This window comes from Dermacentor albipictus, chromosome 1 (assembly GCF_038994185.2).
Source record: "Dermacentor albipictus isolate Rhodes 1998 colony chromosome 1, USDA_Dalb.pri_finalv2, whole genome shotgun sequence".
NCBI classification, from domain to species: Eukaryota; Metazoa; Arthropoda; class Arachnida; order Ixodida; family Ixodidae; genus Dermacentor; species Dermacentor albipictus.
Window position 1 is genome coordinate 346,702,857 of NC_091821.1, and position 28,000 is coordinate 346,730,856.

The 28,000-nt window shown below is 44.9% G+C and overlaps 1 protein-coding gene across 3 annotated transcripts; it reads right to left on the reverse strand.

Moving 5' to 3' along the window:
- Positions 1-10: 10 nt before the first annotated feature.
- On the reverse strand, positions 11-28,000 carry LOC135920117 (uncharacterized protein C3orf38 homolog). 3 transcript variants are annotated; one of them, XM_065454311.1, is made up of 5 exons: positions 27,730-28,000; positions 27,581-27,616; positions 26,122-26,297; positions 16,088-16,261; positions 11-2,093 (listed from the first exon to the last, which is right to left on the reverse strand). In XM_065454311.1, the coding sequence occupies exons 1-5, from the start codon at positions 27,848-27,850 to the stop codon at positions 1,698-1,700; spliced, it is 903 nt and encodes a 300-aa protein (XP_065310383.1). In that variant the 5' UTR covers positions 27,851-28,000; the 3' UTR covers positions 11-1,697. The 3 variants fall into 3 exon arrangements, with proteins under 3 accessions (XP_065310383.1, XP_065310459.1, XP_065310301.1); XM_065454387.1 differs by lacking the exon at positions 27,581-27,616; XM_065454229.1 differs by lacking the exons at positions 27,581-27,616; positions 27,730-28,000 and adding an exon at positions 26,896-27,218.

Sequence of the window (28,000 nt, forward strand, 5' to 3'; positions counted from 1 at the left end):
ACATGTCACATTTTGCTGCTTCTGCAGACAGCTTGCTGCACATTTTATTCGTACAATGTGGACTCACTACACAGTGGCACAAAAGAAGGTACAAACCGTAAACACAAAGATGAATATGGAAGTATATACCTCATTAATTGTGAGCATTACAACAAAGCTCATCATTATAGGGTGCATGACATAAGCTAACAAGAACATGCATGACAATGCTTAGTTTTGAGATCTACAAAACAGCGCCTATACTCGAGTACCTTTAAGGGAAAATACGAGCGATCACTACTGTTTGCATCATGGGGAAAATGCTTTTGTTTTTACCAGCAGCTTCTAACAGGGCATTGAATGGAGTGGCATTCCTTGGGCTTCAGTTGTCTTAAATCCAATTCACACAACTGCAGCATGCCACTACAGATACATGCCTATGTGGTTTGTTACAATGCATTATGTTGTTGTCTTAAATCCAATTCACACAGCTGCAGCATGTCACAACAGATACATACCTATGTGGTTTGTAACATTGTACGATTATGTTTTGCTGCAACTATCAAGTTAGTACACCAACAATTAGTGAACAAGAACACGACTGGTTATGCCATTCACATAAACAAAAAGTGTTGGCAATGCTACTAATTTGTCATAAAAGGCAACCTGATCTTCAAGGGGCTGCCATACATTGACCCTGAAATCAACTCATTACTGCAGATATGCATCATAAGACAATACCACAACAGCTTTAGAATTATGTTTATATATATATATATGAGGCAGGCAAATTTTCTACTATTAGGGGCATATAATGTGATACACAGAAAACAGGCAAATACAGATACAAATCAGCAATACAAGCATAAGCTGAACAATATGAAGTCAAGCATTTGCGACCAGTCTCTGCAATAAATGCAATAAATGGTGCCACATTACTGGATATGCCTAGTTATTTTGTTGTGTGCATTGCAACAGACACATACTCAATGCATTACAAAGTTAAACAGCTTCCACCAGAGTCCACACAAAAATCTACTTGCATAACTGTTTGAGTGGTAGCACACTGCGCTTGCAGATAATAAGCCAGTAAAAAGGTGATACTGGTGCAGTGCATCAAGATATTATCCTCTTTTTAGCCTTGAAAGACTAGCATGTTTGATGCTTGCTCGTCATGCCAGGAACTAGGAACTTTCACTTACTTTCTGAATGCTACAGGGCAATCATTCTTCAATTACAAGAACATTATTTGCAGAAGGGTGGCTGGCTTTCGCCCAGTGGAAATACTTCACAACAGCACAGCATTGCATCCGCCATGGCAAAAAGATAACATAAATGTGTGACAGTGTTCATGTAGCAGAGAAGTGAGACGGCAGACTCAGGAAATCGGATAAATTGCAGTATGGCCTAGGAGTGCTCTTGCAAGCCCGTGGGCACTTGTGACCCTCTCTCACTTGTTCATATTCAATTCATTTGTTCCCAAACAGCATTTAGCTATTTTCCGTGCACTAAGCCATATCTACTGTCTCTGAATCCCACGCATACTCCTGCTAGGCTGTCACTTTACAGAACAATCATGAGAACCATGTGGCTGACAGGCTAGTAGTTTCAGTACTACCCTAATGCTGAGAGGCAACTACATACGAACCGGGATAGGAGGGAGTGAAAGGAAAAGAAGGTACAGGATGACATTTAGGGAAGAACAGCGGGGCTGGCCCTCAAGTACACTCCAGCTCCATGGTGATGTCATCTTCGCCAGTCGAAAGCACTGCAGCCGTGACAAAGCCGATGCGTGAGACCCTGAGAACCACCTCTACAAACTGCAGCTTCCAGACGTCACTCTCGGTGGCTGTCGCGTTGGGGTCACGCACCAGCCCAAAGCCGCACTCGAAGAGTCCCATGCAGCTGTTGTATTCGTGCACGACACCAGTCACGCTGATGCGCGCCAGTCCATGATCCTCCACTTCGCACTTGACTGAGCGCACATTGGGATGGAACATGCGGCGTGCACCTCCAGCCAGCTGCCACAGAAATCGTGAGGCCGGCTCCGAGCCACGGATTGAGAGAACACGAGGCGGGTTCTCCCGCCCAGCAAGCCTCTCAAAGCACTGCACCTGTTGGTCCAATGAACAAGAATACTGAGTTGCTAAAAAATGCTAAAATGCTACAAAGCCTTGGGGAAAACATGAACATTGTGCAGAAAACAAAACGTGAAATCAATATATTAAACGTGCAAGAAGAACAGAGGAAGGAAAATATTATGCAAGCTACTAATAGGGTAATAATAAAAGAAATAAAGAAAAGAATGAAGACAGTGGAGAGCCCTTATAGACGGGAGATAGGAAAATGATGAAGTTAAAATTTATGTTTGTATCAGAGGGGGAAAAACAATATGAAATACATCCGACGGCTCACGAGTGAGAACAGAAATCACAATTTTCCATATCACAATTGGTAGCATACTGCATGTGATGCACAAAAATGTGTCTTCACTGATGATGTTTTGATATTTTAACTACTCCAATCAAAGCAAAAGTATGAAAATTAAGCCTCCCTAAATAAACCAGTTCAAGGGTGCCTTCCTTGGCTTCAATGAGCCAAGGAACCATTTGACGAATAGTAAGTGGTGTTCTGCTCACAGATCCACCTGTATTCTTTTCTTTTTTTTCCCCATAAACTGTGCCCTGCGGCAACGATGCTTTTATTTAAATAAAAGTGCACGCTTGCCACTTAGAAAATTTATGTAACATCTTAACAGGGAGTGTCCAAATAGTATCCTCAGCACCAGCTCCATCACAGCAATGGAAGCAAATCTTAAAGGCCACGCTTTTGTCTGCTGCAGACAGCAAGAGAGATTGCATGAGCCCGAACTGCTTCACAGCCACCATATTTTACACATTACCTTTTAAGCATGAAGTCCTTCAAACAATTTTGAATAGCTTCATAGAGGGGAATCCTCAATCCAGTGTGAAAATTCAGAATACAAAAAAAAGTTGGTACAATCGAACCTCATTATAATTATACAAAGACACCTCCGACTTGAAGATATTGTCATCATATTAGATATTCGTTATAAGCACACACGCTGATGCCGCTGAATAAAAAATTTGCAATCATGTTTAAAAAGAAACATAACTGTGATGCCTCCGATGTGCCAACAAAGTTTCTTCTGTGGATTTTGACGCTCCGTCAGTGGTTTGTGTTGATACATGGCATGGGAACAAAAAAAATTACAACTGCTTTGCCATGTCGCTAATAATATGCAACTGTGCAATCAGTGTGACAACACACAATTGGCATGTTGGCTTGTCAACATGGAGAAAAGAAAGATTTTCTTTCCTCTATGCATTACAAGTTACGCTTGCTAAGTGCAGTTGCCTAAAGATTTATCAGACATGTCCTACTATGGCTGTTACTCCAGCCAGTATGTGTGGTCTCACGCTTGATTGTCGATCAGGTCTACAGGTATGAAAATATTTATTAACAGCAAGCTTCCTGTGTGATGGCTTGTCACTAGCCACTCTGCTGACCACAGGCAAATTTTCATAGGCGTTATGGACTAGACGCTACTAAACGGGCCACGAGGGCACATACCGCATTTGCACGTTTCTAATGTGCATGTTCTTTTTAATAAAAAGTGCGTTCAAATTCATGTGCGTGCTACAATCATAACTATCTCTACTCAAAATCAAAAACATAGCCGATACTCCCTACTTTAATGAGAAGGAAGAAAAGGAAAAAAAAAAGCTAATTGCAAGGTAGCTAGTCATACTGCCATTGAACAGATGTCGTCGTTTTAGGCGTTGGTTTGCGGTTTACACCTGTGGTAGCACTTCTGCTCAACCGCCTTTTGTAGTCGTAGTCCAGTGTCAGAATGAAAAAACAAATAAACCATGTTTTCATAACGAGGCGTCCGAGGATGGCACGAGTGCCATTTGGAGCAACCTGTAGCCCCTACCTACTGACGGCAATTATACTCCATCAGCTAAAGAGTATGCCTTCAAGGAAAGCCAGTACCGCGAAACTTCTCAGCGAGTCATTCTACGTAGATAATTTAGTGGTTGGAGCCGAGTCAGATGAAGAAGCACTTCAAGTTTTCTGCGAAGCCAAAGTGATTATACATGAGGCAAGAATGACGCTAAGGAAATGGATGACCAACTCCGATGGTCTGATTAATGCATTGGTGCATGCGGAACAGTCAGTAGGCAGGTGGTAGGTGTTGCGCCATTCACCAATGCCATAAAGATATTCTTCCAGAAATTGTGGACACATGGAATAGACTGGGATGAGCAACTACCTCAGGATCTGCAAGAAGAATGGCATGAATGGGTGAGCCAACTACCATTCTTGCAGAATATTGCCGTACCACGTTATCTTGTAAGCGGAACCAAATAGCCCCGAGTGCTACAGGTTCACGTATTTGTGACACAAGCCCTTTGGCATACGGCGCAGCACTCTATATCGTACCGAGCTGCTCAGTGAGGCCCATGTTGATGATCGCAAAAGCACGTGTGGCATGTGGCACCTATCAAGACAACGACACTACCACAACTGGAGCTTCTAGGAGCCTTGATCGGAGCAAGGCTACTTAATTACGTCTCAAGTGCTCTCACTGACTTTGAGATCCACTGTACAATGTGGTCGGATTCCACAATTACATTGTCATGAATAAAAGGTGATGCAACGAAGTGGAAGCAATTTGTGTCGAACAGAGTGAAAGAGATCAGGGGAAAAAAATCGATCCTTCTATGTGGAAGTATTGTCCAGGACAGGCGAATCCTGCTGACCTACTGACAGGTGGAGTTTCAATGGATAAGTTATTGGATAACTTATTGTACACGGCTGCATGGACCAGACTGGCTAGGCGAGTCAGAAGATAGATGGCCACTACAACTCCCAGAACCTATCAGCACCGACGATAGGATAATCTGTGGAATGACTGCCGTTCACGTCACGATCTCCAGTGCGACAAAGTCGATATCAATTCTGGACATTGACAGCTACGGCAGAATCGAAAAGCTGCTCAGGGTCACGGCGTGGATATTCAGATTCATCAAACACTGCCGATTCAAAAACACAGTGCACGCTCGTTTTCTAGTAGCCGAAGAGATCACTGAAGCAGAGAAATATTGGATCAGACATGCACAGCAGCAAGCCTTCAGCGAAGATGTAAGTTCGATTTCAACAGATACATCAGCAAAGACAACCTCTCGCATCAAAGACCTCAACCCGTTCTTGGATGCCGACAGCATCCTCCGGGTGGACTGGTACCTGTTGCACCTTGACGCATCTGAGGAGGTAAAACACCCAGTCATCCTCCTGCACGATCATCACTTTTCTACATTACTGACAATGCGAGCACACTGCGAAATACTACACGGAAGTGTGAGGGACACCCTGTCACAGTTGCAAGAGCACTATTGGATCTGCTGGGCCAGAACATTAATGAAGTCATACACAGCTGCTGTACATGCAGACGTTTCAGAATTGGCCCTGGCGACGCTTCAGCTGCTCCTATAGCACGTCATTGTGTAAGGCCGACAAACCCATTCGAAGTCACTGAAGTTGACTTCGCAGGACCACTATTTGTTGTGACTCAAGCCGGAAAAACAAAATGTTACATAGCACTCTTCGCATGTGCCACATCATGAGCAGTGCTCCTGGAACTGGTTTCCAGTATGACCTCAGAAGCATTCCTCGTATCTTTACAACACTTTGTAGCGCAAAGGGGTCTACCTCGTGTGACTTATTCACATAACGCAAGAACATTTAAGACGTCAAAAGCCTTAGAGAAGCTTTACAAGTTGCTTTCCCAAGAGGACGTAACAGCGTACTTGAGCCGGAAGAGAATCGCTTGGAAGTTTATTCTTCCCAACGCACCATGGTGGGGCGGCTGGTGGGAGCGTCTTGTCAGGACGATCAAGCTTCCACTGAGAAAGGTTCTTGGCAATGCTCGACTTAACTTTCAAGAGCTGACAACTGTGCTTACGGAAGTCAAAGCAGTCGTTAACTCCAGGCCTCTCACCTACATTGAGTCGGACAGTGAAGAACCTGGTGCATTAACACCAGCAGACCTCATCATAGGATGGAGACTAATAACGCTACCACAAGGCAGCAACTATCCTGTGTCAGTGAACTGACAGCAACAACTGTGTCAGTGAACTGTACGCGTACGGAAACTGTACGCGCACGGAAGCTGTCCGACGACACGCCTACAGGAAAGGCCTGAGAACTTCTGGAAGAGGTGAACAAAAGAATATCTGCTGCAACTTCGATCAGCGCACTTTTACCATGGGAGACCCACCAACGAAATAAAGACAGGAGATATCGTTACAGTCCATGCCGAGAAATTACCTCGACAAATGTGGAAACTCGCAAAAGTTCTTGAAGCCTACAAGGGCGTTGATGGTCATGTCCACTCTTGCAAGATTCAACAACAGCAAGGAGTTATTACCACCAGACCAATACAAAAACTTTATTCGCTCGAGCTGAACAAGTGATTTCGCAGTCGGGAGTGTGTTGAATTAATCTCAGCACAATCTCAGATCGACGAAGAAGGAGCGCCTCCTTCCTGGAGGGACCCCATGCTCACGAGCACGTGCAGCCAGGGACCACCTGAATGGCAAAGGATAAAAGAATGCCTGATACTTTGAACCTCGCTTCTTGTCAGTAAACCATACGTCATCTTAAACAACAAGTTATTTTTTTAATATATTCGGGTGGTAGAATAACTGTGCGTTACAAACCGGAGCGCGGTAGAATCGTGCAAATACAGTATCCTATGCCAGCCGAAAACGTTTACCAATACCTAGCATTTTTTGTCAGCCATGCCTTTTCTTTCCTTCTTATATGACCTGAGTAGCCTTGTTTTATTCACTTTTGAATCTTAGATTGCGAGATGTTGGTCAAACAGATGCACAGTCTTGGCTGATGGTTCATTACGAGGCCAGTGGGAACTGGCCACAGCAATTCGTCATGAACTGCAATCCTGTAGCAGGCACATATGCTTCCTTATTTGGTGCATCTGTTATGTAAACATCCTGCACTAAGTCAAAATATACAGCATTCAGATATGCTATAATAATGTGCAATCATACAAAGAAAACAAAATTATGAAAATACACGTAAGCTTTGGGGAGCTCAGGATAAAGGGCTCTAATGCCTTCACTGGCTCATTCATGAATGTTGACTATTTCATAGATGCCAATCACACCAGAGAAACTGATTCCTACATGAAAGCATTGAATATATAGGGAGGCCAACAGTGTCGCCCATTTGTCTTGAGCACGTCGCAAACTATTTCCCTACCGTGGGGAAAATAACCATCTTTTGTACTAGGTTTTGTACTACTTAGCCGAGCACGTCATTCAAAACCGAGTGTCACGCTACATTGAGGAACACAAACACCTCCCACACAACATGGTAGGGTTTCGACGCCACCTATCCACCCAAGGTGCCATGTTACTCCTAAAGAGACAGATCTTCAACGTTAAAGCAAGAGCCATTCGAGCCATCCTCGCCCTCGATCTCACAAAAGCATTCGACACCGTCTCACACTGCTTCATACTGGAGTCTGCGGCAGCCCTCGGCCGTGACCAGAGATTTCAGGAGTATGTATGCTCCTTCCTAAAAGACAGAGAAGCCCAACTGCGAGTCTCACAACTTAAGTCGGACCCCTACACGCTGGGCTCTGTCGGAATGCCACAAGGCTCAGTCATCTCTCCATTACTATTTAATATAGTGATGAAGAGACTCGCAGAGAAACTACGAGACATCCCAAACGTAAACTGCACTCTATACGCATATGACATTACCATCTGGAGCCCGGGAGGCTCCCTGGCAGACATGGAGCAGGCATTACAGTCTGCCCTAGATGCCACGGAAGAGTACCTACTAGACACAGGAATGAAACTATCCTCCAAGAAATTGGAACTCTTACTATTTCGCAAGTCTTGCCAAGGAGTCCGCTACCTAACTCCTCTAGACGAACTTCCGATCGCACTACACACAAGAGATGGACAACAGATTTCGCGAGTCAACCACATACGCATTCTTCGGCTCCTAATGGAAGCCACCGGATTCCATGAACACACGATCAAACACTTAACCGCCAAAACCGAAAACATGATCAGACTCATCCACAGAATCTCAGGGTGCAGGACGGGTCTCTGCAAAGTAACCTTCTGCGTGTATACCACGTGTTCCTTATGAGCCATATTAATTACGTCGCCTCAGCCCACAACTGGACGAAAATAGAAGAGACGAAACTAAACACACTCGTGCGCAAGAGCATCAAACAGGTCTTCGGCATTCCACAAAGAGCAAGTACAGCAAAGATTGATCAGCTAGGCATGCACAACAACATCGATGAAGTGATTGAGACTCAGACTATGGCGCAAGTACTTCGCCTATCCTCGTCTAAATCCAGTAGATTAATCCTAAACGAAGCCAATGTCTCCCCTTCTCCCTATCTCAAGCACGCGGTTACCCTAGCGAGCGAAATTTGAGACAACTACAAAATCTCACCATTTCCCAGAAACGTCCACCCACAACACAATGTGGGTAGGTGTCGGGCCCTCACCAGCGCAATTTTCGACCGCACCGACGTGGATTGTGAAGCCACCGCATTTGTGGACGCAGCATAGTACGGCAACACATCTACTTTCGCGATAGCATTCGTGGACGGCAATGGAACGTTACGATCATCTGCATCGGTTAAAACGACCACCAGCGCTAAAGCAGAACAAATAACCGTAGCCATGGCAGACCCCACATTTATCCATGTCTTCATGGACTCGCGTGCCACAATTCGGGCCTACGAATGCAGCAACGTATCTAAAGAAGTAGCGCGTATACTACTAGCGAGCTCAAAAGAGAGCAAACAGTGCCTCTCCTGGTTCCCCGTTCACATGGGGAAAGGCATTCACCCGCAATAAGATGAATGAAATGGCCCACGACCGTGCTCGAGAACTTGCCCGCCTCGACGGTCCCACAGCCTCTGAGAGGCTGGTCAATCAGTTTAATGACTCGCTACTCACTTAACAAGAAATCACCTTACACTATCGAAAAGGCAGAACCAAATACCCGCTCCTGCACGCCAAACTCGAACGCGCACAGGTGGCCGCGTTTCGAATGCTACAAATGGACTCGTATCCATCACGAGGCCTACTAAGTCACTACAACTCAGACATTCCGGCAAACAGCCCAGACTGCCCAGAACTTTATTGCTCACTCTCGCACAAGCTATGGCAATGTACTGCGTTACCAAAGGGCCCTCTCTCCAGTGAGCCCGAATGGGAAGAAGCCCTCAAAAGCCCGGACCTCAAACTCCAACTCAAGGCCGTCCAGAGGGCCCAAGAGCTGGCAGAGCGTCACCACGTTCCCGTGCCGACTTGAGCGTCCCCTACGGTTTTGGCCAGAAGAGTTCCCCACGTGGCATCTCCAACGACTTGAAACTCCTCAGGACTTCAATAAAGTTCTTGACTGACTTTACCAAAAGAAATGATTTTACTCAAAACTTTATGCAATACTACATGAAAGCAAACAGAAGGAATCTGCTTTTCAGCCATACAACTTTTGTTAATTAACGAGATCTAGGTCATAAAAGAGATATACATTGCCAAAACAAGAATGTAGAATAAAATTACACAAAAACTTTAAAGATGTGCTTATATGTAAAAAGAAAAAAAAACGCTAAAGCCTTTCTGAAATATACAAATGTTTTGCTATCTCATAGCCACTATCTGCAAAGAAATCAAAATTTTCTCTTGAAAACTAGTTGTGCTACAGAAATTTACGTGGGGGCACGACAGTTGTGCATTCCATGCAGCAAAGCAGTTGCTCAATGTGAAACAAAGGGGACTTTTGCAAGTCTTGCAGGAAACTTTTGTTTTCTGCTGCATTTTGCTGTCATAACTTTTCTTGCCGTTTTGGTATGTCTCCACGTTAGCTGGCTGGCACTGAATAGTTTCAATTGGTGGGGCAGCATGAACTAGAAGGGCACCCTCAAGTTCTGGATTATTTCCATCGTTGGCGCTCTCAGAATCAAAGTCGGATGAAAAGGCGGCATCCTCTGACTCGCTGCTGCTAGAGCCACCAATAAAATCAACTGCAGATACAGTGCAATCGCGAGATCTGCGATTGCACTGGAGGCCGTTTTCACTTTCAACTGTGACGAGTGCTTGCGTGTCTTCAGAGCCAATTCAGAAATCACCGCCAAGCATCGCCGTTAGTTCACGCTCCTCCACCAATATATTAGTAAAGTAAAAGCCCTTTACAACTTGCTGTCAAATTCAGTGTTCATTCCTCAGCTGCATGGACAACAGATGATGGCTGAAATTCTGCTTACAAATCCAGCATGGCTCAACAGAACAGGGTTACCTAACTTTCCTAGCACAAAAATTCGGTGACTCTGCATTATGCCTGTAAATTTTCCAATTTTGGCACCCATTAAAGCGCTCGAAAGCACTCGTCCTTGTGTTTCTTCTATTCTTCGTCCCTGTTTGTTGCGCACAATAAGTTTCAAGATGCATTAAAAGGAGTACTAAATTTTGCTACATGTACTCGGTCAATTACGTGACAATTACGTGATAGAATTTGACTCAAGTCACATTCTATGTTGCCGTTACTGGATCTACCTGAAAGCTCAGTGCAGTATTGGTTTGTCTTAAAGCCGTGAGAAAAGGAGTGCATTCAGATTCGCATGAACGAGCCCAGCTGCTCCGATATGTATGCTTTTCTACAGTTGCTGAATCTTATTATTTACTAGCTGCATTCTAAATACTACTATAAAATTCACTGTAATGAGTTCAGGTAATTAAATTTACTGATACGCTTGTGGATGTCCGTCGATCTAACATATCTGGTAAAGAGCAGCGCCTGCACTGTAAGAGCCGTGATAATGGGATTTATAAAGGATTAAAAAAAAATGCAAGAACATGCACCTTGTGAGAACAATGTGAAGCCAGTTTCCCTCAGTAGGATTGGCCGGAGTGTATGGCTTCTGTAAGGGGAGAACCCCAATACTCCATCATGGTTGCACAGTTGAAGTGCTGTAAGTCAATTTCGGCCGTCTACGTATACCTTTTTAATACTAAATAACATTCTCTAAATGCATTTCCAAAAAAAAAATTCTTAAATTTAAAGTCACTGAAATGTCACCAATTCTTAGTCTCACTGCTAAAATCTAGTGACAAAATGCTGACTACTAGAACCCGGAGTTGGAAGCAGCTGAATGCCATTCACTACAGTGAATGGCATTCAGCAGAGGCAGAGGTGATAAGGTGGGTCACTTTGGAGTTGCTTCATGAAATAAATGTATGCATATCCATTATATAAAAAAGGCAAAAAACAGCAGGAAAAAAAGAAGCTACAAGACAAGTCTGTTCACTTTCAACATTGAATGAGATGTAATGGCAATAGATGAAGGAAGCCTAGGTTTGTTCTGATAGACATGCTTACACAAGCACCTGATATGTTTCTAGCATAATGTCCACCAAGATGACAGTTTGCAAGGTGTACTCTTCCATTCTAGCTCCAGAGCGATTCAGACAGACCCATAGATAAATGCTAAGGTGCCTTGATACTACGATTCTCCGCACAGGGTGGTGGCACATCTGGTTGCATCACCATATTGTGTCCAAACAGAATATTGTGGCAAAACTTATTATTTTTAATAAGTTAAAAGCAAACGCAAAGCACGATGTATGACCATTAAAGTGGCCCTGAACCACTTTTTATTGAAGTGGAGAAAGGCATTTGAAGTGAAAATAGGCCATTTCAAAAATACTTTGCCACAAAAAGTACTTCAATTCATTCAGCAGAAGTGGAGTTATTGGCAATTAAACATGGCTTTGCACTGCGAAGGCTTCGGCGCTGTGGGATGTGCCCACAATGCTTCACCTTCTAAATGTTATCGTGGTGCACAGTTCAAATTTCATTTTGGATGTTAACATAGACACCAAGACTTCTGCCTTTGGTGCCTACAACGCGCTAAGCATAAGCCAAACACGGTTGTCCTCAGTGAGCCGCAGTGTGCTTAGCCAGTGGACTCGTGGCGGCACCTCGTGGCGACCACGGTATCTACACCATGTAGCCGACCACAGCTTGATGTCAACTGTCAGCCAATAGCAGCCGTCTAAGGGAATGACGAAATAGTGCATCCAGAAGAGAGTGAGGACAGGGCCTTTTGTTGAAAACAGTGTTTGAGAGAAAAGTGACTTCACGATCCACTTGAGAGCTCCACACACCGCATATGACAGCAAAGCTTGGCTGAGATGTTCACAGCAGCGTACGCTACCCGCAAACTATGCTATTTCAACAAGCTCGAGGGGTGGATCAGGGCCCCTTTAAACATACCTACACTGATAAAGGAACACCGTCATAGCAGACATCTAAGCTAAAGTATAAACCCATGCATTCAGCTTGTGAATATTTTCTGCCTGTAGTATAGTATTTATTACCTTAAATGTTTCCTTAAAGGTTACCTTATTACTTAAATTACCTTATTTATTACCTCAAATGTTTTGCTGAAAAACACATTCGCACTACGCTCTGAAATGCAACAAGCTATACATGAGCAAAGAAATGTGAGAAAGAGCAGCATAGTGATACGCTTCAAGAAAGAAAAAGTCTTTCAGCTAAATATACAGCTGTCATTTCAGTAAAAGCACAGAAAGACAGCCTGGAAATAACTGAGATGTGGTTCAAGGCAGCTCACCAACACGTTCCCCTACCTGAAGCCACAGGAGGCCATGCACATCAACTTGAGAGAATTGACAAGACAAAGCCCAAGTTATATGCTTCTTGGAAGCAAGAAAAAAACATCAGTCCAAGATTACACCTGCGGTGGTTTTACTCCACTATTCCATCCTCCTCGCTACATCTAATGATTACAATTAGTGCAAGTATAAATGCTAAGTCATAAGACAAAACTCCCAGAAAACATTTTCCTAAAATTTGGATGCTCAGTGCAAGCAATTGTTGGAAATGACACATTTGGTTAGAGCAGGAATTAAATTAAGCTATCAAACATGTCTATTCTCATGATACAAACAAAACCTTTGCAGAAATCGTATTCACAAACTGATTAACAACCACATTTTGTACGAATCTAGGGAAATTTTTTATCCATGTCAGGTGAAAATTGGCCTCGTAGGTTAGCAGCGCTGTTGCCTCCACGTGAGTGCCTCAAGCTGTCAACATAATTGTGCTATTCTATCACTTCGATGGAACTATTACAGTCCAGGAGTAGTGTACCTAGGTCACAAATGGAAAGTCATGAGTTTCATTTGGATAAAAGGAATTTTTCCTGCTCAGCTCAGTGACATTTTGGTGACAAGAAAACCAGCAAACATTCTCAGTGACGATCTCATTCATGATCTCATCAATGGCTCTCACCATTAAAAGCATGAGTTCAAGACAATGGTTGCAGTTGTTACAACTGTGATGCACCTAATTTGTTGGCCTCTCTTGGTTTCTCTTTTATTTTTCCTTATTCTTGTAGAGAAGGGCAATGTTGGTCCATTACCAAGCTGCTATTCAATCACAAACTTTAGCTGTCAGACAGCACGTCTAGTGTTGCTCTTACAGGTTCTACACTTTTCGAACTAATCTAGAATGACCTCACTATTAAAGTATGTTGGCTCACGAACCATCTGCCGCAAAAATTTTTCGAATCCTTAAAGTATAAGAGGAGTTATACACAGTTATCAGACCAATCAGCAGCTTTCTCTCTCCTTTCGTCTCCATTAGCATGCTGGAAGCTACACAGGGGAGAAGCCCAAGGAGACGAAGGCCTGCCCAAAAGCCGAGTGTCTTGGTGCTGAGAGGCCTTGCACGACACCCCATGGCAGCTGCAGTAGACTATGTTACACAGCACACCACTGCTATATCGAAGGCTACGTGCAGTACAAGCAGCTACGTGCGACTGCCATATGTAGACTGACAGTGCAAAGATTAAATAATTTTTCTGTCTTTTAGAGATTGCAGAAACATATATATTTCACTTATTCAACTCAAAATGGGCAATAGGAGTACTGCTGAGAATGTTCTTGGGATCATCAAATCAGCCAATAGCAGATGGTGGGCATCGTTCTTGCGATGATGCTGCATGTCGACATTGCAGAGGTGAGAACAAGCAATTGCTCACTGTTTTTGATACAAGACTAAATTCGTTGCTGCATGCAGTGCAATAACAGTTGGCTCACATGTTCACAGGTGCCTCTTCTACAGACCAGGAACATTTTCTCACTATGTTAAAAAAGTGTTTCAGGACCCCTTTAATGTTTGCTGCATGCTGGAAACACTCTTACAAATCTGCCAGTCACACAAGCCTGCCACACCTGCTTGTGTTACCTTGGCCAACAGCCATGTTTTTACTATCAGCCTATGAAGCTATCTGTGAGAGTTACAGTGCCAGTGGTGATGGTGGATATGGCCACATGTTTTTGACTGAGTGACCAATTGGGAACGTTGGCCTTTCTGCACCAATGCCAATGGGACATTACATCCTCTCCTCATGCTGGCCTTCTTAATTTTACATCATGCCTTGATGTACGCTGGTTTTCCCGACCTGAACCGCGTGCGCATGAGTTTTCAATGAATTCAAGGAGTACAAGTGTATTTGAGATTTCAAAAGCATTGCAGATCTTGTTTATTAAAATCAAGAGTATTCAAGATTGTGGGGTCTTTGGGTCTCACAGAAGTACCGACCATCGTGGGTTCACGCACAGTGAGCCACAGAGCCACGTCAGTCGTCGCCTCTAGTGCCGCTGCGCGCGAGCTCAGGCCACACGGGGCTACCGAGCAATGCAGGCAAGAACACAGTATTGCCCCGAGTTGATGGAAGCCTTTTACTGCCTTACGCGGCACCTGACACTGCACAAATGCCCAGTCCCAATGCAGCGGGGAACCTCAGGGAATCCAGCACCAAGGGCGAAAAATACAGTCAGGGGCGCCTGTAGCACATCACTGCAAGAGCACAGGCTCAAGCTGGGACAAGCCATTAGGAAAAGTGCCGGTGACTATGCTACTTGCTCCCGCGATAATCAATGGGCCAACTCACAAGAGCTCGAGCAATCTCCTTCGGCTTGGGCCTCCGATAAGTGCGGCTCAGCATGATATCAACTTTGTGTGAGCACTAGGCACTCTTTCTTCGGCTTAGTGTCCAGAAAGGATCAACACAAGGTACACCCTCCCCAAACGGGCAAAGGCACCATGCACAAGCTCAAGTCCTAGTCACAAAAGTGCTGGCGGAAGGGCGGAAGCGTTTACGTACTCAGCGCAGTCTCAAGGAAGAAGAGGCACGCTACCGCCCCGAGAGTAGCCACCAGCAGCTGATGTGACATCATAGCCCCGCCCTCATCACAAACCATCAAGAGTGGAGCGCCACCATTGACAACCGGTTCGAAGCGTGGAGAAGGTGAGGTGTAGGGATGACAGAACAGGTGAATGCGCCCACGCAATGGCACCAGCGAACTCATCCTTAATTCCCACAAGGTTTTCAAGGAGATGTACAAACTCCATGTGCATGATAGAGGGATCATCCAGTTGCACCATGCACATTCTGAGATGAGACTGTAACAGATGCCTGCCGTACTGTCCTATGTCAAAAACAACCAACACCTGTTTTTTTTCAGGTATCAACAAAACTATAATTACTGCAAAATGCGTTTCTTTATTTTGGGTACAAAATCTGGCACAGCAAGGCTTAGGCTACAAAATATGATGTTCTATGTCTCGTTGCTCCACATGCACGTGCCTGCCAGAAAAGGCAGGTGTTATACGGATAGTCCACGAAGCCTAGAGTGCCCAAGAGTGACAATGTGGGAAAAATACATGCCATGATATGTGAAGCTGAGCCACTGAGACATCATATGCCATTAAGAGCATCGAAATTTCAAGAAAACAATTTTTTTTTGTTACTTGCTGCTTCAGTCGGCCTTGCTCTACTCAGTCACTTTTCATATAAGATCAAATTTTTTTCAAATTTTCGCAAATTTTCACAAATCCTCAAAAACCACCTTGCTGTAATGACAGCTTTAGAAGCCGCACACAGGTTCTTGACATAAATAAATATTAACACAGAGTCTAAGTGCAGGATGCTTACTCTGAGGTGGCAGTTAGGAAAAAAGTGCTGATGGCCCAATTTCTCCCCTTCTGAATTCAGCTGTGCAAAGAACCAGTTGGTGAACTCCGTGCCCAGCTTCTCCTGGAAGCTGGCCTCCGATGTCTTGCCATCCTTTTCAGTGCTGTTCGATGGAAACTGGCCAGACTTGAGTGCCTGCATTTACCAGTGTTCCCTTTGGAGTGGTGCCCCCACAATGCAATGGGGTAGTTTTTCCCTAGTTGTTGAATCCTAGCAGTGTTGACTATCAAGTGAATTTTCATTAAATAATGGAGGCAAACGTCAATACATCACACAGTCTGGCTATGTACCTAATGAAAACAACAATGAAGCACAAAATAATTCGAGATCACACTTGGCTGCACAAGCTATTAAAGAACTCTGACTAAGCATAGCCAAGAGTGCAGCTATTCCTTTCTTTGATGAACTGTCATATCGCTCAGGAGTCGCAATCAAAGCATGAGGGAAATCATTGAGGAGTATCATATCGACAATGAAGCAGATCTTTGTGTAAGCCAACCAGGTATTTAGTCAAAGAAGGAAATATTGTTTCTAGATGTACGATAGCTTGACGCTGTGGCGGCTTGTACGTTTTTGTTGATACTTTGCATGTTTATCGCCACTAAGTTAGGCGTCACCCTATATGTAGCCTCCTTTCTGCATAAAAATTCAGCTGATGGTAGTGTCTTGTCTTTTCCTTCTTCTCGTTCAATCTTTTCATGTTGTTTCGAGAAACAAATAACACTAACTTGCTTACCTTTCAGTTCTACCAGGTTTACCAGGTTCAGTTCTACCAGTTCTACCAGACATTTTCATGTCTCAAGATGTGACAACTACCCGATAATCTCTTGGTTAAATTCTAGTAGCACGACTGTAACCTGTTTTAACAATATTCATTAAAGCATACCTGCCAACCTGTGAACTTGAAAAGTAGAAAAATTCCGTGGATACGACACCAGAATGGAGGAAGGGAGGATTAGCACAAATCTCTGTTTATAATGTTTTCCTGGAGCACACACCATTTGTGGGATACAATAATACCTTATTAATGGTGATTTACCTTTAAAGGCAGCACACAAGCAGCTTAAAACCAGCGTATTGAATCGAAACTGAACTGAACACCAAAAACTGGAAAAGTTCTTCTATTCTTGCTCAAACCGGAACTCAACCAAGACATTATTATTTTTTCCACTCTATAGTGACACCAAAAATAACAATATGGTTTTTGGTTAAGGTCGGCCACCTTCTCTGGAGCTTCTCATCCATGAATTGCCTGCACTTGTGGCTCAACTATGCTACTACACTGGTAAATGCACGCTATACTCCTGTGATTTTAGAAGTACCAGCAGCGTTAGTACGGTTTTCCACATATCATGTGAGGGGGCACACTAGATGTTGCATTACCATGACAATATTTGGATCGAATCTGACGTGCAGACTCACAAGACTATGATGTGTGCAAAGTACTTGAGACAGCAGAGAACATATAGTTGAGTGTCTTTTCAAAGTGAGCCTAATCCATCATAAATGAAATGGAGAAAAACGCAAATATTTCATAGATAATTTGCTTAATGTCGTCAATGGCACATAATTTTTCTTGGATTCATAGGCAGCAATGAAATATGTAACTGGGACTTGTAAAATAAATCTACCCTATGTAGCTTAGCTACAATTTGGATTCGGCTTTTTGTTGTGTCACAACAAATTGTCCTACTGTGAATGGATATATTTAATTGAGGCCCTTTGAATTATCTCGAATTTCTGCTTTTGTCTCACCTTTGTTGCTTGTGCATGAGAAGTTGTGTAAGTATATATGGACAGCCACATGCACAATGTAAAACATGTTTCTGCAAGAGCCCCTTACTTCTTGTTCTTGAGGCATATCTTGTCGCGCTCTGCCAAGATACGAAGATATTGTTACAGGGATGTTGCAAGTATACAAAAGCTATATTTACAATATATATACCGGATGAGTCAAAATAGCTCAGATTGCTGACCACCAACAACACATAGCAGCCAGCGTCTCCAATCTTCTTCTTCCTCTCTCTTCTCTCATCCTTCCGTAACAGGACCCCCGGGTGGCGAAACGCTGTTTTGGCGCATGGCAGGCGGCTGACTTGAGGATGCATCAAAGCATAGCGGCAAAATCTCGTAATTGACGTCGTTAATTTGGAGGAGGGCTTCATAAGGCCCTGTGTAGAGAGAGAGAAGCTTCTGAGAGAGGCCAACCCGACGATATGGTGACCAGAGGAGCACCCAAGCACCTGGTGCAAACATAAAACTGCGATGGCAGCGGTCGTAACACTCTTTCTGTATATTCTGTGAGGCTACTAAAGAAGATTGGGCGACTTGACGCGCCATGCGAGCGCGATCAATGACTTCACAAGCCTACTCAGTTGCAACACGTGGCACAGAAGGGAGGATGGTGTCAAACAGCAGCGTGGAGTCGCGACCATACAAGAGATGAAAGGGTGAATATCCTGCGGTGTCATGTCGGGACGAGTTATACGTGAACGTCATGTAAGCCAGCGTGGCGTCCCAGTCGCAGCGATCGTTGGAGACGTACATTGACAGCATCTCTGTGATTTTTCGGTTGAGACGTTCCGTAAGACCATTCGTTTGTGGGTGGTAGGCGGTGGACAGCTTGTGCTCAGTGGCACAAGAGCGGAGGAGATCGTCAACAACTCGAGACAAGAACGAGCGGCCGCGGTCTGTAAGTAACTGTCGAGGTGCACCGTGCTGGAGAATGACGTCATGAAGGAGAAAATCGCGGACGTCACTTGCGCAACTAGTCGGCAACACCTCTGTTATTGCATAATCAGTAGTGATGGCGATCCACTTGTTCCCTCTAGTCGTTGTTGGAAAAGGGCCAAGCAGGTGAAGGACTACGCCAAAGAACAATTCAGAGGGAACTTCAATGGGATGGAGTCGTCCGACAGGTGCCAGAGGTAGTTTCTTCTGGCGCTGACACAATTCGCAAGTTACGACATAACGACGCACAGAGCGGTAGAGACCCGGCCAGAAGAACTGGCGTCGTACGTGGTCGTTTGTGAGCAAAACTCCAAGGTGTCCTGCCGTCGGTGCATCGTGAAGTTCCACAACAATGACGGGTCGCAGAAGACGAGGAACGACAAGCAGCAACTCAGGGCCGTCAGGGTTGATATTGCAACGGTAGAGGATGCGGTTATGCAGCACGAACATGCGGCACGTGCCGTCAGTGCTGCCAGATTGCACTCGGCGATGATGGACTGTAAGGATGCATCGCGTTGTTGTTCAGCGCGCATGTCGGTCATATCATTCAAAGCCATCATGCAGGTCACTGGATCATGCGCAACAGGATCAGGAGGATCCACGGGGTGATGCGAGAGGCAGTCAGCATCCTTGTGGAGGCGTCCAGTCTTGTAATGGACACTCAATGAACATTTCTGGAGCCGCAAAGCCCAACGACCAAGCTGTCCAGTTGAGTCCCGGAGGGAAGACAGTCAGCAGAGTGCATGATGGTCTGTGATGACCAAAAACGTGCGGCCGTACAGATATGGCTGGAACTTGGCAACAGCCCAAACTAAAGCCAAGCACTCCTGCCCAGTGATGGAGTAATTTCTCTCAACAGGTGACAGCAGGCGGCTGGCATAAGTTATCACACACTTGGTACCATCTTGCTGTTGGGCAAGAACAGCACCGATTCCATAGCCGCTTGCGTCAGTGTGGACTTCGGTCGGTGCAGACGGATCAAAGTGAGCAAGTATATGAGCAGTGGTCAGAAATCTGATGAGAGTGGCGAACGCATGAGCCTGCTCCGGGCCCCATGAGAATGGCATGTTCTTCTTTAGAAGATCTGTCAAAGGCCGAGCAACGTCAGCGAAGTTTTTGACGAAACGGGGAAAGTAATAACACAGGCAAATGAAGCAGCGCACGTCAGAGGCAGAATGTGGCACAGGGAAACTGCGTATGGCACGAACTTTTTCCGGATCTGGTTGGACACTGGATGCATTAATGAGGTGTCCCAACACGGTGATCTGACAATGCCCGAATTGACACTTAGTGGAGTTCAGTTGAAGGCCAGCTTTTCGGAAGACCGCAAGAATTGCAGCAAGTCGGGTAAGATGCCTGCCGAACGTGGGAGAAAAACAATAACGTCGTCAAGGTAACAAAGACAGGTGGTACATTTGTAGCCCTGTAGAAGAGAGTCCATCATACGTTCAAATGTCGCAGGAGCATTGCATAGGCCAAAGGGCATGACTTTGAACTGACATAAGCCATCCAGCGTGATAAAGGCCGTCTTCTCACAGTCCATTTCATCAACTGAAATCTGACAGTAGCCGGTTCGAAGATCGATGGATGGGATATATTTAGCTCCGTGCAAGCAGTCCAAGGTGTCATCGATGCATGGTAGTGGGTAGACGTCTTTTCGCATGATCTTATTTAAGTGGCAATAACCGACGCAAAAACGCCAGGTACCATGTTTCTTCTTCACAAGGACGACAGGCGAAGCCCGAGGGCTAGTTGATGGCTCCACGACCCCTTTGTGGAGCATTTTGTCCAGTTCTAATTGGATGACTCGACAATCAGCATGTGATACACTATAGGGACGCCTATGAATAGGATTCGTATCTCCAGTGTTTATACAGTGGTGAACAAGAGATGTTTCGACTAATGGCCTGTCGCCGTAATCAAAGATGTCACTGTACGATTCAAGCAGGTGTCATATGTCTGCGGCCTGTGCAAAGGTGAGGTCAGGTGCAATCATTTTTGCGTAGTCATCCATTAAGGAATCAGAGCTGTCAGCTGCAATTGGTGCTAATAAGCCACTCTCGGCATTCAGACTCTCAATGTCAAATTCATAAACACTAGAAACGGTGGCCAAGGACATGCCGGCCAGAAGCACTTGTGGGCACAGGCTGAAATTAAGAAGCGGTAGAAGGACGTCGTTACTTGTAACGGTGACTAACGTATGCGAAACAGCAACATTCCAGTTCAAAAGCATGTCGATGATGGGGTGAAGCACATATTCACCGTCAGGAACCTGTGGCTGGGCGGTCAAGGTGACGTAAGTAACTGCTTCGGGTGACAGGCACACATCTTGAAGCGAGCACAAGCGTGGTGGGGCGGTACTCGGAGCATTGGCGAGTTGAGGCAGTTCTAACTGAAGAACGCCAGTCGTGCAGTCGATGAGAGCTGAATGAGTGGATAAAAAGTCCAATCCAATGATAACATTGTGAGGGCAGCTGTCAGTCACAGCAAAGAGAACAGTAATAGGGCAGCCGGCTATAATTAAACGCGCAGTACACATTCCAAGAACAACCAGCACGCCGCCGTCGGCCACACGAAGCACTCAGGCAGCTGCTGGGGTGAGGACCTTCTTTAAGTCTACGCAGGCTAGCACTCATCACAGATACGTGGACTCCAGCGTCGACGAATGCTTGGACAGGTACGCCGTCTATTTTGACGTCAATTACACTTCTCCTTGTGGGCACAGACAGAGGATTTGCTGCAGTAGTCGGCAATGCAGCACCAACTCCGAAGGCTGCATTTCCTAGTTTTCCAAAAGGGTGTGGCCAAATGCCACAGGGGACGAAAAGCGACATGGCTGTGGTGAACGGGAAGATGGGCGACGTGCTTACGGTGAACAAGACTGGTGTCCGCATGGCGATGGTGAGCGGCTGTACCAAGTGTTCCGAGCAAGAGTTGGCGGCGCTGTTAGACTCAGCGGTGGGCGAAACACTGCAGGTATTTCTATCAATACGGCTCAGGTTGGTCGGCATGCTAGGTGTCGTGGCCACGAGTTGCAACAGTATCGGGCGACATGACCAATGCGACGACAGGTGAAACATATCGGTTGGTCGTCCGCAGTTCTCCACTAAGTCGGGTTGCAATAACATGGAGAGAAGTGTCAGGGTGGAGCGTAAATAGTAGAAGAGCGTTCGTTAGCTCCGGAATTTCCGACAGCACACACAGACTGTAAACCAATGTTTTCAAGTCCCTGGCGAACGATGGCTTGTACGAGGGGAACTGAAAATGTTGTAGCATCAAGGCTACGAGAACAGAAAGCTGCGGGCACCATCGCATCCAGTTGACATCTAACGATTTGCACCACGTCCTCTGATGGTGACGCATGCTATGCGGGTTGATCTTCACACGTCGACGTTGCGGCAGTTTTGGGAAGTCTGGCGAATGGTTGCAAGACGCGTCAGCTTTTAGCCTGCTCGAATTGTCGGCACTCTTTAATGATTGCGTCAACTGTAGAGCACCTCTTGCACATGATCAGGTTAACCGCATCGTCAGCAATGCCCTTAAGCACGTGGTCGACCTTCTCAGCTTCTGTCATGTCGTGATCGGTTTTACGACAAAGTGCCAGCACGCCCTAGATGTATGAGACATAGGACTCCGTGGGGGATTGAGCACGGGAGGCCAGTTCCTGCTTTGTGGCAATTTTACGGCCCGCTGGTTTGCCAAACAACTCTGTCAATTTCTCTTTGCATTGGTCCCAGCTGGTTAGCTCCTCTTCGTGGTTTTCGTACCACACCTTTGCCGTGCCTCTTAGGTAGAACAACAGGTTAGCTAGCATAAGCGTAGGGTCTCATCTGTTGATTCCACTCACGCGTTCGTACATGGCCATCTACTTTTCAACTTCCGCGCCATCGATACCACAGAAAGTTCCAGGATCCTTGGATTGCATAACTACAACCGAAGGTGACAGCGACGTAGCTGGCGACGGTGATGTTGGAGGCGGCAACGACGCTAATCCCGAGTGCTCACCGTCGGTCATGGTGCAGACGGTGATACGACTTCCACTGTGGAACTCTGTTTCCAGCCGTGGTACCCCGCACCTCTCACCAATGCGTTACAGGGATGTTGCGAGTATATAAAAACTATATTTACAATATGTATATAGGATGAGTCAGAATAGCTAAGATGGCTGACCACCAACAACATGCAGCAGCCAGCATCTCTGATCTTCTTCCTCTCTCTTCTTTCATCCTTCCGTAACAATATGTGTCATTTTTGCTAGGCCTCCAGGGCTTTACCCCACAAGTTTCACAAGCCACTAAATTGAAGTTCTGTCGTTCTGTCATAATATCCAGTTTAACAAATTTCGTTCCAGTTTTTCACTGACACTTTTAATACAAACATGCATTTCAATGCTCCTTTTGTGTAGTCACAGTTCGGCAGAGGTGCACCTTTTAGAGTTTTCCTTGATGGACGTACACTCGTCCACAATATAAGGCAGGGCACACGAGTATGGCCGCACACAAAAGAGTGATAGTGCAGCCGCGGGTCGAAGCAAACCTGTGCTCGCACAGCATTGGAGTGCGTAACTTTGCATCGTCTGCTGTATTAAATGGCACAGGCCCACCAAGCCTGCATTACAGAAATTAAATGAGGTTTGCTTTCAGTAGCATGTTCCTTTTGCAGTAAGCCAGCTTTGCGTTTGTGTCCTAGATGAAAAAGAACAGTTTCACCACACTGAGGCCCATACACTGTGTCCCAAATTCAATTGGCAACAATTTAGCAGATGACATGAAGCCCTACTTCAAGCCACCACTATGAAGATTTACTTCCATGTGCAGCTAGGGACCATAGCGCGACCATGCTGGCCACAACAGTGCACTGGGTAGCATGGACACGCCAGCTCGAGCGCACCTCAATATTTTGTTGTCAAGTGCACCTTCGAAGGACCCTGTCTTATTTGCCAATTGGTCGCCAACTTCTTCATAGTCACTGTCGTATGTAGCCAGGGGCCACTTTACCAGCTAAAACAAACAAAACAAGACAACATGCTCGTGTGGTGCCTTTGGAGCATTGCAACAGGATAATCTAATTTGGCTCAGATTGATTGGCAAAGACAAATGATTTGGCTCATTTTTTATTAAAAACACATTTTTCTAACATGTCCTTGCAGTTTAAATTGGCTACTCTTGATGTACCTGATTGGAAACAAAGTGTATGACGGTGAAGTTTTGATTTCAAGCAATTTCAGCTTAGTTTCGATTTCTAGATTTGGCTCACTTTGAAAATACACTTAATTGTTGCTTGTCTCTAGTGTGAACGTTAACGGCAGGCATTGACCTCTTCACTAGCGCCAATGAACAATATGCCGTTCAGTGAAAAAATGTTACTGGCCCTCAGCCAGACATACTATCAACAAAGTGAGCCATAAACATCACGGCTCTCTTAATTAGTCAACACAGGCCTACATTCAAGCCATAGAATGGGGCCTCATTATTACTCCTCACTTCCTAATTTTTCTCCTCTTCCCCCTAAACAGAGTAGAAGACCATAGGACTCTCTGCATTACCTCAATATAGCCTTTCCTTTCTCTCTCCTCCTCACTAAAGATTCGCTTCAAAGAGATTCTAACACTGGTGTTGGATCTGCATAATTCTTTTGTAATTATGTGAGGCCTGAAGAACAACACGCATAATCTTTCAGTGCAGCTAAGTGGGAGCGCCAAGTTTTTGTACAAAATAAATTTGTCCTGATTTCCTGTAATTGTTATGTGTCTATGCAAATGAACTTTAGGTGTTTCGAACCAGTTAGCACCGCTAATTTTTCACTTCGAAGCTCAACCGGAACGGAACCTTATTCAAAGAACCAGAACGAAAAAGTTTCAGTTCAACACTCTGTTTAGAATGCTGGAGAATGACAAGGAACACATTGTTTTTAGATCAGAGTGGCCTTTTCAACTACTTTGCTGTTGCCAATTTTTCCTGTAACAGGATCTTGCCTAAATGAACTTGCTCAAAGCAAGTACCCCTCTGGTGTAGGTTTAACACCAGAAGTCTACTAAGGGTATGGTCGGACAACAGTGAGCTAAACTGTTTCACAAATTATATTTTTCGTGAGACTTGATGTAACACTCTTAAAAATCTTTGATTAGGAAAAATTTGTAAGCATTAGGGAAAATCCAGGAGTTGGCAGTTACGTTACAGGCAAATAGCGGCAAAAACAAGGTCATCATCATCCCAATTTGGCTTTAGCACACTTGCAGTGCAATTATATCTACTTTAGGTGGGTGGAGGGTCTTTGGTGGAAACTGAACTGCAAGTTTTGCAGAAGCATGCAATTTGCAGGATTTTTCTGGTTTTTAACTGCATAATTCAAGAAAAGCTCACTTTCCTTGTTGACAAAGTTGAAATAACTTCAGCACAATGCGTTGGCGGGCTAGTTGGTGTGAATCCATGAATACTTTGTTTAGCGCAAAATGACACACACAAGAAAGACGACAGGACAAGGCGCTTGTCCTGTCATCTTTCTTGTGTGTGTCGTTTTGCGCTAAACAAAGTATTCTTGAAATAACTTTAGATGCAATTTTCTAGATGCACTGTCGTTCTCACTCAGCAGTGTTGTTGATATAGAGTAAAGCACATTATTTCCCTGTAAAAATACATTTATGTATTTATAGATGATAGGTATCGTGAGAAAAGATCTGCGTGACAGCCGCTTCACTAGGTCCACCTCTGTACATAAAAGGCTGCTACGGAGCCATAAGGGAAAAATGTCAATGTGGAATGCACTCAAATGTGCGAGTGTGGCACTGTGGCCAGATCACACTATTAACTCAAACGTTTAGCATGAGTAGGCTACCGTGTGGTAGACAAGCTCCACCCTTCCCTATCTGTACAAAATTGTGACACCCATATACAATGAGATGGTGTCCCCATTCTCTGAATGAGAGCCACCCTCTTGATACTAGCCAAGATCTGGCTCTCCATACAGCTTGTCCTCTGCCCTCTATCTATGTACCCTTATGCAGTAACACTTCTTCGATGATGAAATACACTAGGAAATCCACACATACAAACCCATGCACTTGATTCCACATATCAAACTGAACCTGCATGCTTCCAAGTGATTTTGCTCAATTCCTATACCCAGCCCACAAGTCACAGCAACAACAGTAAGAACTGTAGCATGGGCAGTAGAAAATGGTGCACACAAAGCTCAATGCTTTTATGCCGAATAGCAGTAAGAGAAGAAGCCCAAAAGCATTATCATTGGAGCTGTAATTTACTTACATTATCTTCCTGCCAGTGCTGTAGGCATGCATTGATGAGATCAGACTTGGCCAGTGCAGGCGCCACAAAGACGCTTTCACTCCAAAGATAGCGAAACAGTAGTTCTCGTAGAATCTTTTTGCGCCGTAGAAGATCAGCTGGGTTCTGGGTACCACTAAGGATGGCTCTCTCGGCTTCTGCATCATGCACAAAGACAGTTGCTAATAAGCCTTGGGCCAGCAAGCCCTATACTACACAGCAAAAGCATGACATTGTTCAGTATAAATCTTTTCTTTTGATGATCTATGTGTCTGTGGAACTGAAAATAACAAGCAGGTTTTAAATCTCAATGTTGTGACTTTGGACACTGCAGAACTTGTAATTGTATTCACATGTGACTTCAGTAGCAGTGGCTCCGTGACATTTAACAGGTAGCTTCTTGGTGCAGGAAATCCACATTTGCATTCTGTTTACACTGACCCCCATATTCAGAAATTAATCTTATCCTGAAGTCCATGCTCGACTTGATTTAAATGACACCTGTCGGGAGCGCCTCGATGGAAACGCAACGAGCATCCTGGGCGCAGTCATACTAAGCGTAATTTAGATCAAGCATGGGCTTCAAGTAAATATGCATTTGTGAATACGGGGGTGAGTGTCATATCTATTTCAGCTACTTGTACTTCAGATGAGTATCCGTGAAGTACTGCGTGTACTACTAGTAGTGTGAAGTACTACTCAACTTTACGAAATACGGGATAACACAGCTTAGGTCAATGCAATTTGTTTGCGTACCAAGTGTGCGTGGCTGAGGGAATGTGACATCCGTGAAGGTTGTTGGCTCGGTGCATAACAGATAGTCTGAAGGAGTAGACATTTTTGACTGCCCGGAAACCATGCGTGTTTTTTTTTCTTCGTTTAATTGTGGGATTCTACGTGCCAAAACCACGATATGATTATGAGGCAAGCCGTAGTGGGGGACTCCTGAAATTTGGACCACCCAGTGTTCTTCAACGCGCATCTAAATCTAAGTAGACGGGTGTTTTCGCATTTCGCCCCCATCGAAATGCGGCCGCCGTGGACGGGATTCGATGCTGCCACTTCGTGCTTAGCAGCCCAACACCATAGCCACTAAGGAACCACGGCTGATGGAAACCGTGCGTTGCAGTGAACACAGCGTTACGTTAACTCCATGTTAAAAAGTTATGTTGACACATAACGTCAGATATATGCACTGTTTACAGGAGAGCACACTGCTAATTAACTATTTCTGAATGTAACTTCTTGCACAATAATGAAGCGCGCCTAAAGCACAAGCGAGCGCTGTGGACGAACGCACCGAAAGTGCTAAGATTTCGTGAGACGTCATGATAATAAAACAGCCAGGACCACAGCAAATCATATAAGTACAACATCGGTTCAACCACTGCATAGTCTCTCCCATAGAATCAAAAGATTTCGCAAAGCTATGCTTTCATACGTGAAAGGACGCCGTATCCCTCCGTGGGGTACAAACCTGCAACGGGATACAATACCATGCACGAGCGAAGAGTTTAGGCATAAAAGAACCTAACATGCGAGCACTATAAGCGAGAAAGAGTGATTTCCGTGCTAACAAATACATTTCACCTGATCTTTCTGTAAGCTTGATTTGTTTGCAAGTGACAGTCTGGGCCAGTGCGATCACGTCCGCGAGTTCCAGAGCGCCGATGATCTTACTCAGACCTTGTTGCTCTCTTTCTGTGAGCATTTTTGGGCTTTATGTTATTTCGGCACTATTCATCGCATGTTTTTCACAATTTTGGGTTCACAAGTTAAAAATAAAAATAAAACAGTATTACGAGCGGTAACAACTCAACAAATACACATTCGGGTCGGCTTGACTTGGCTAGAATTTGTA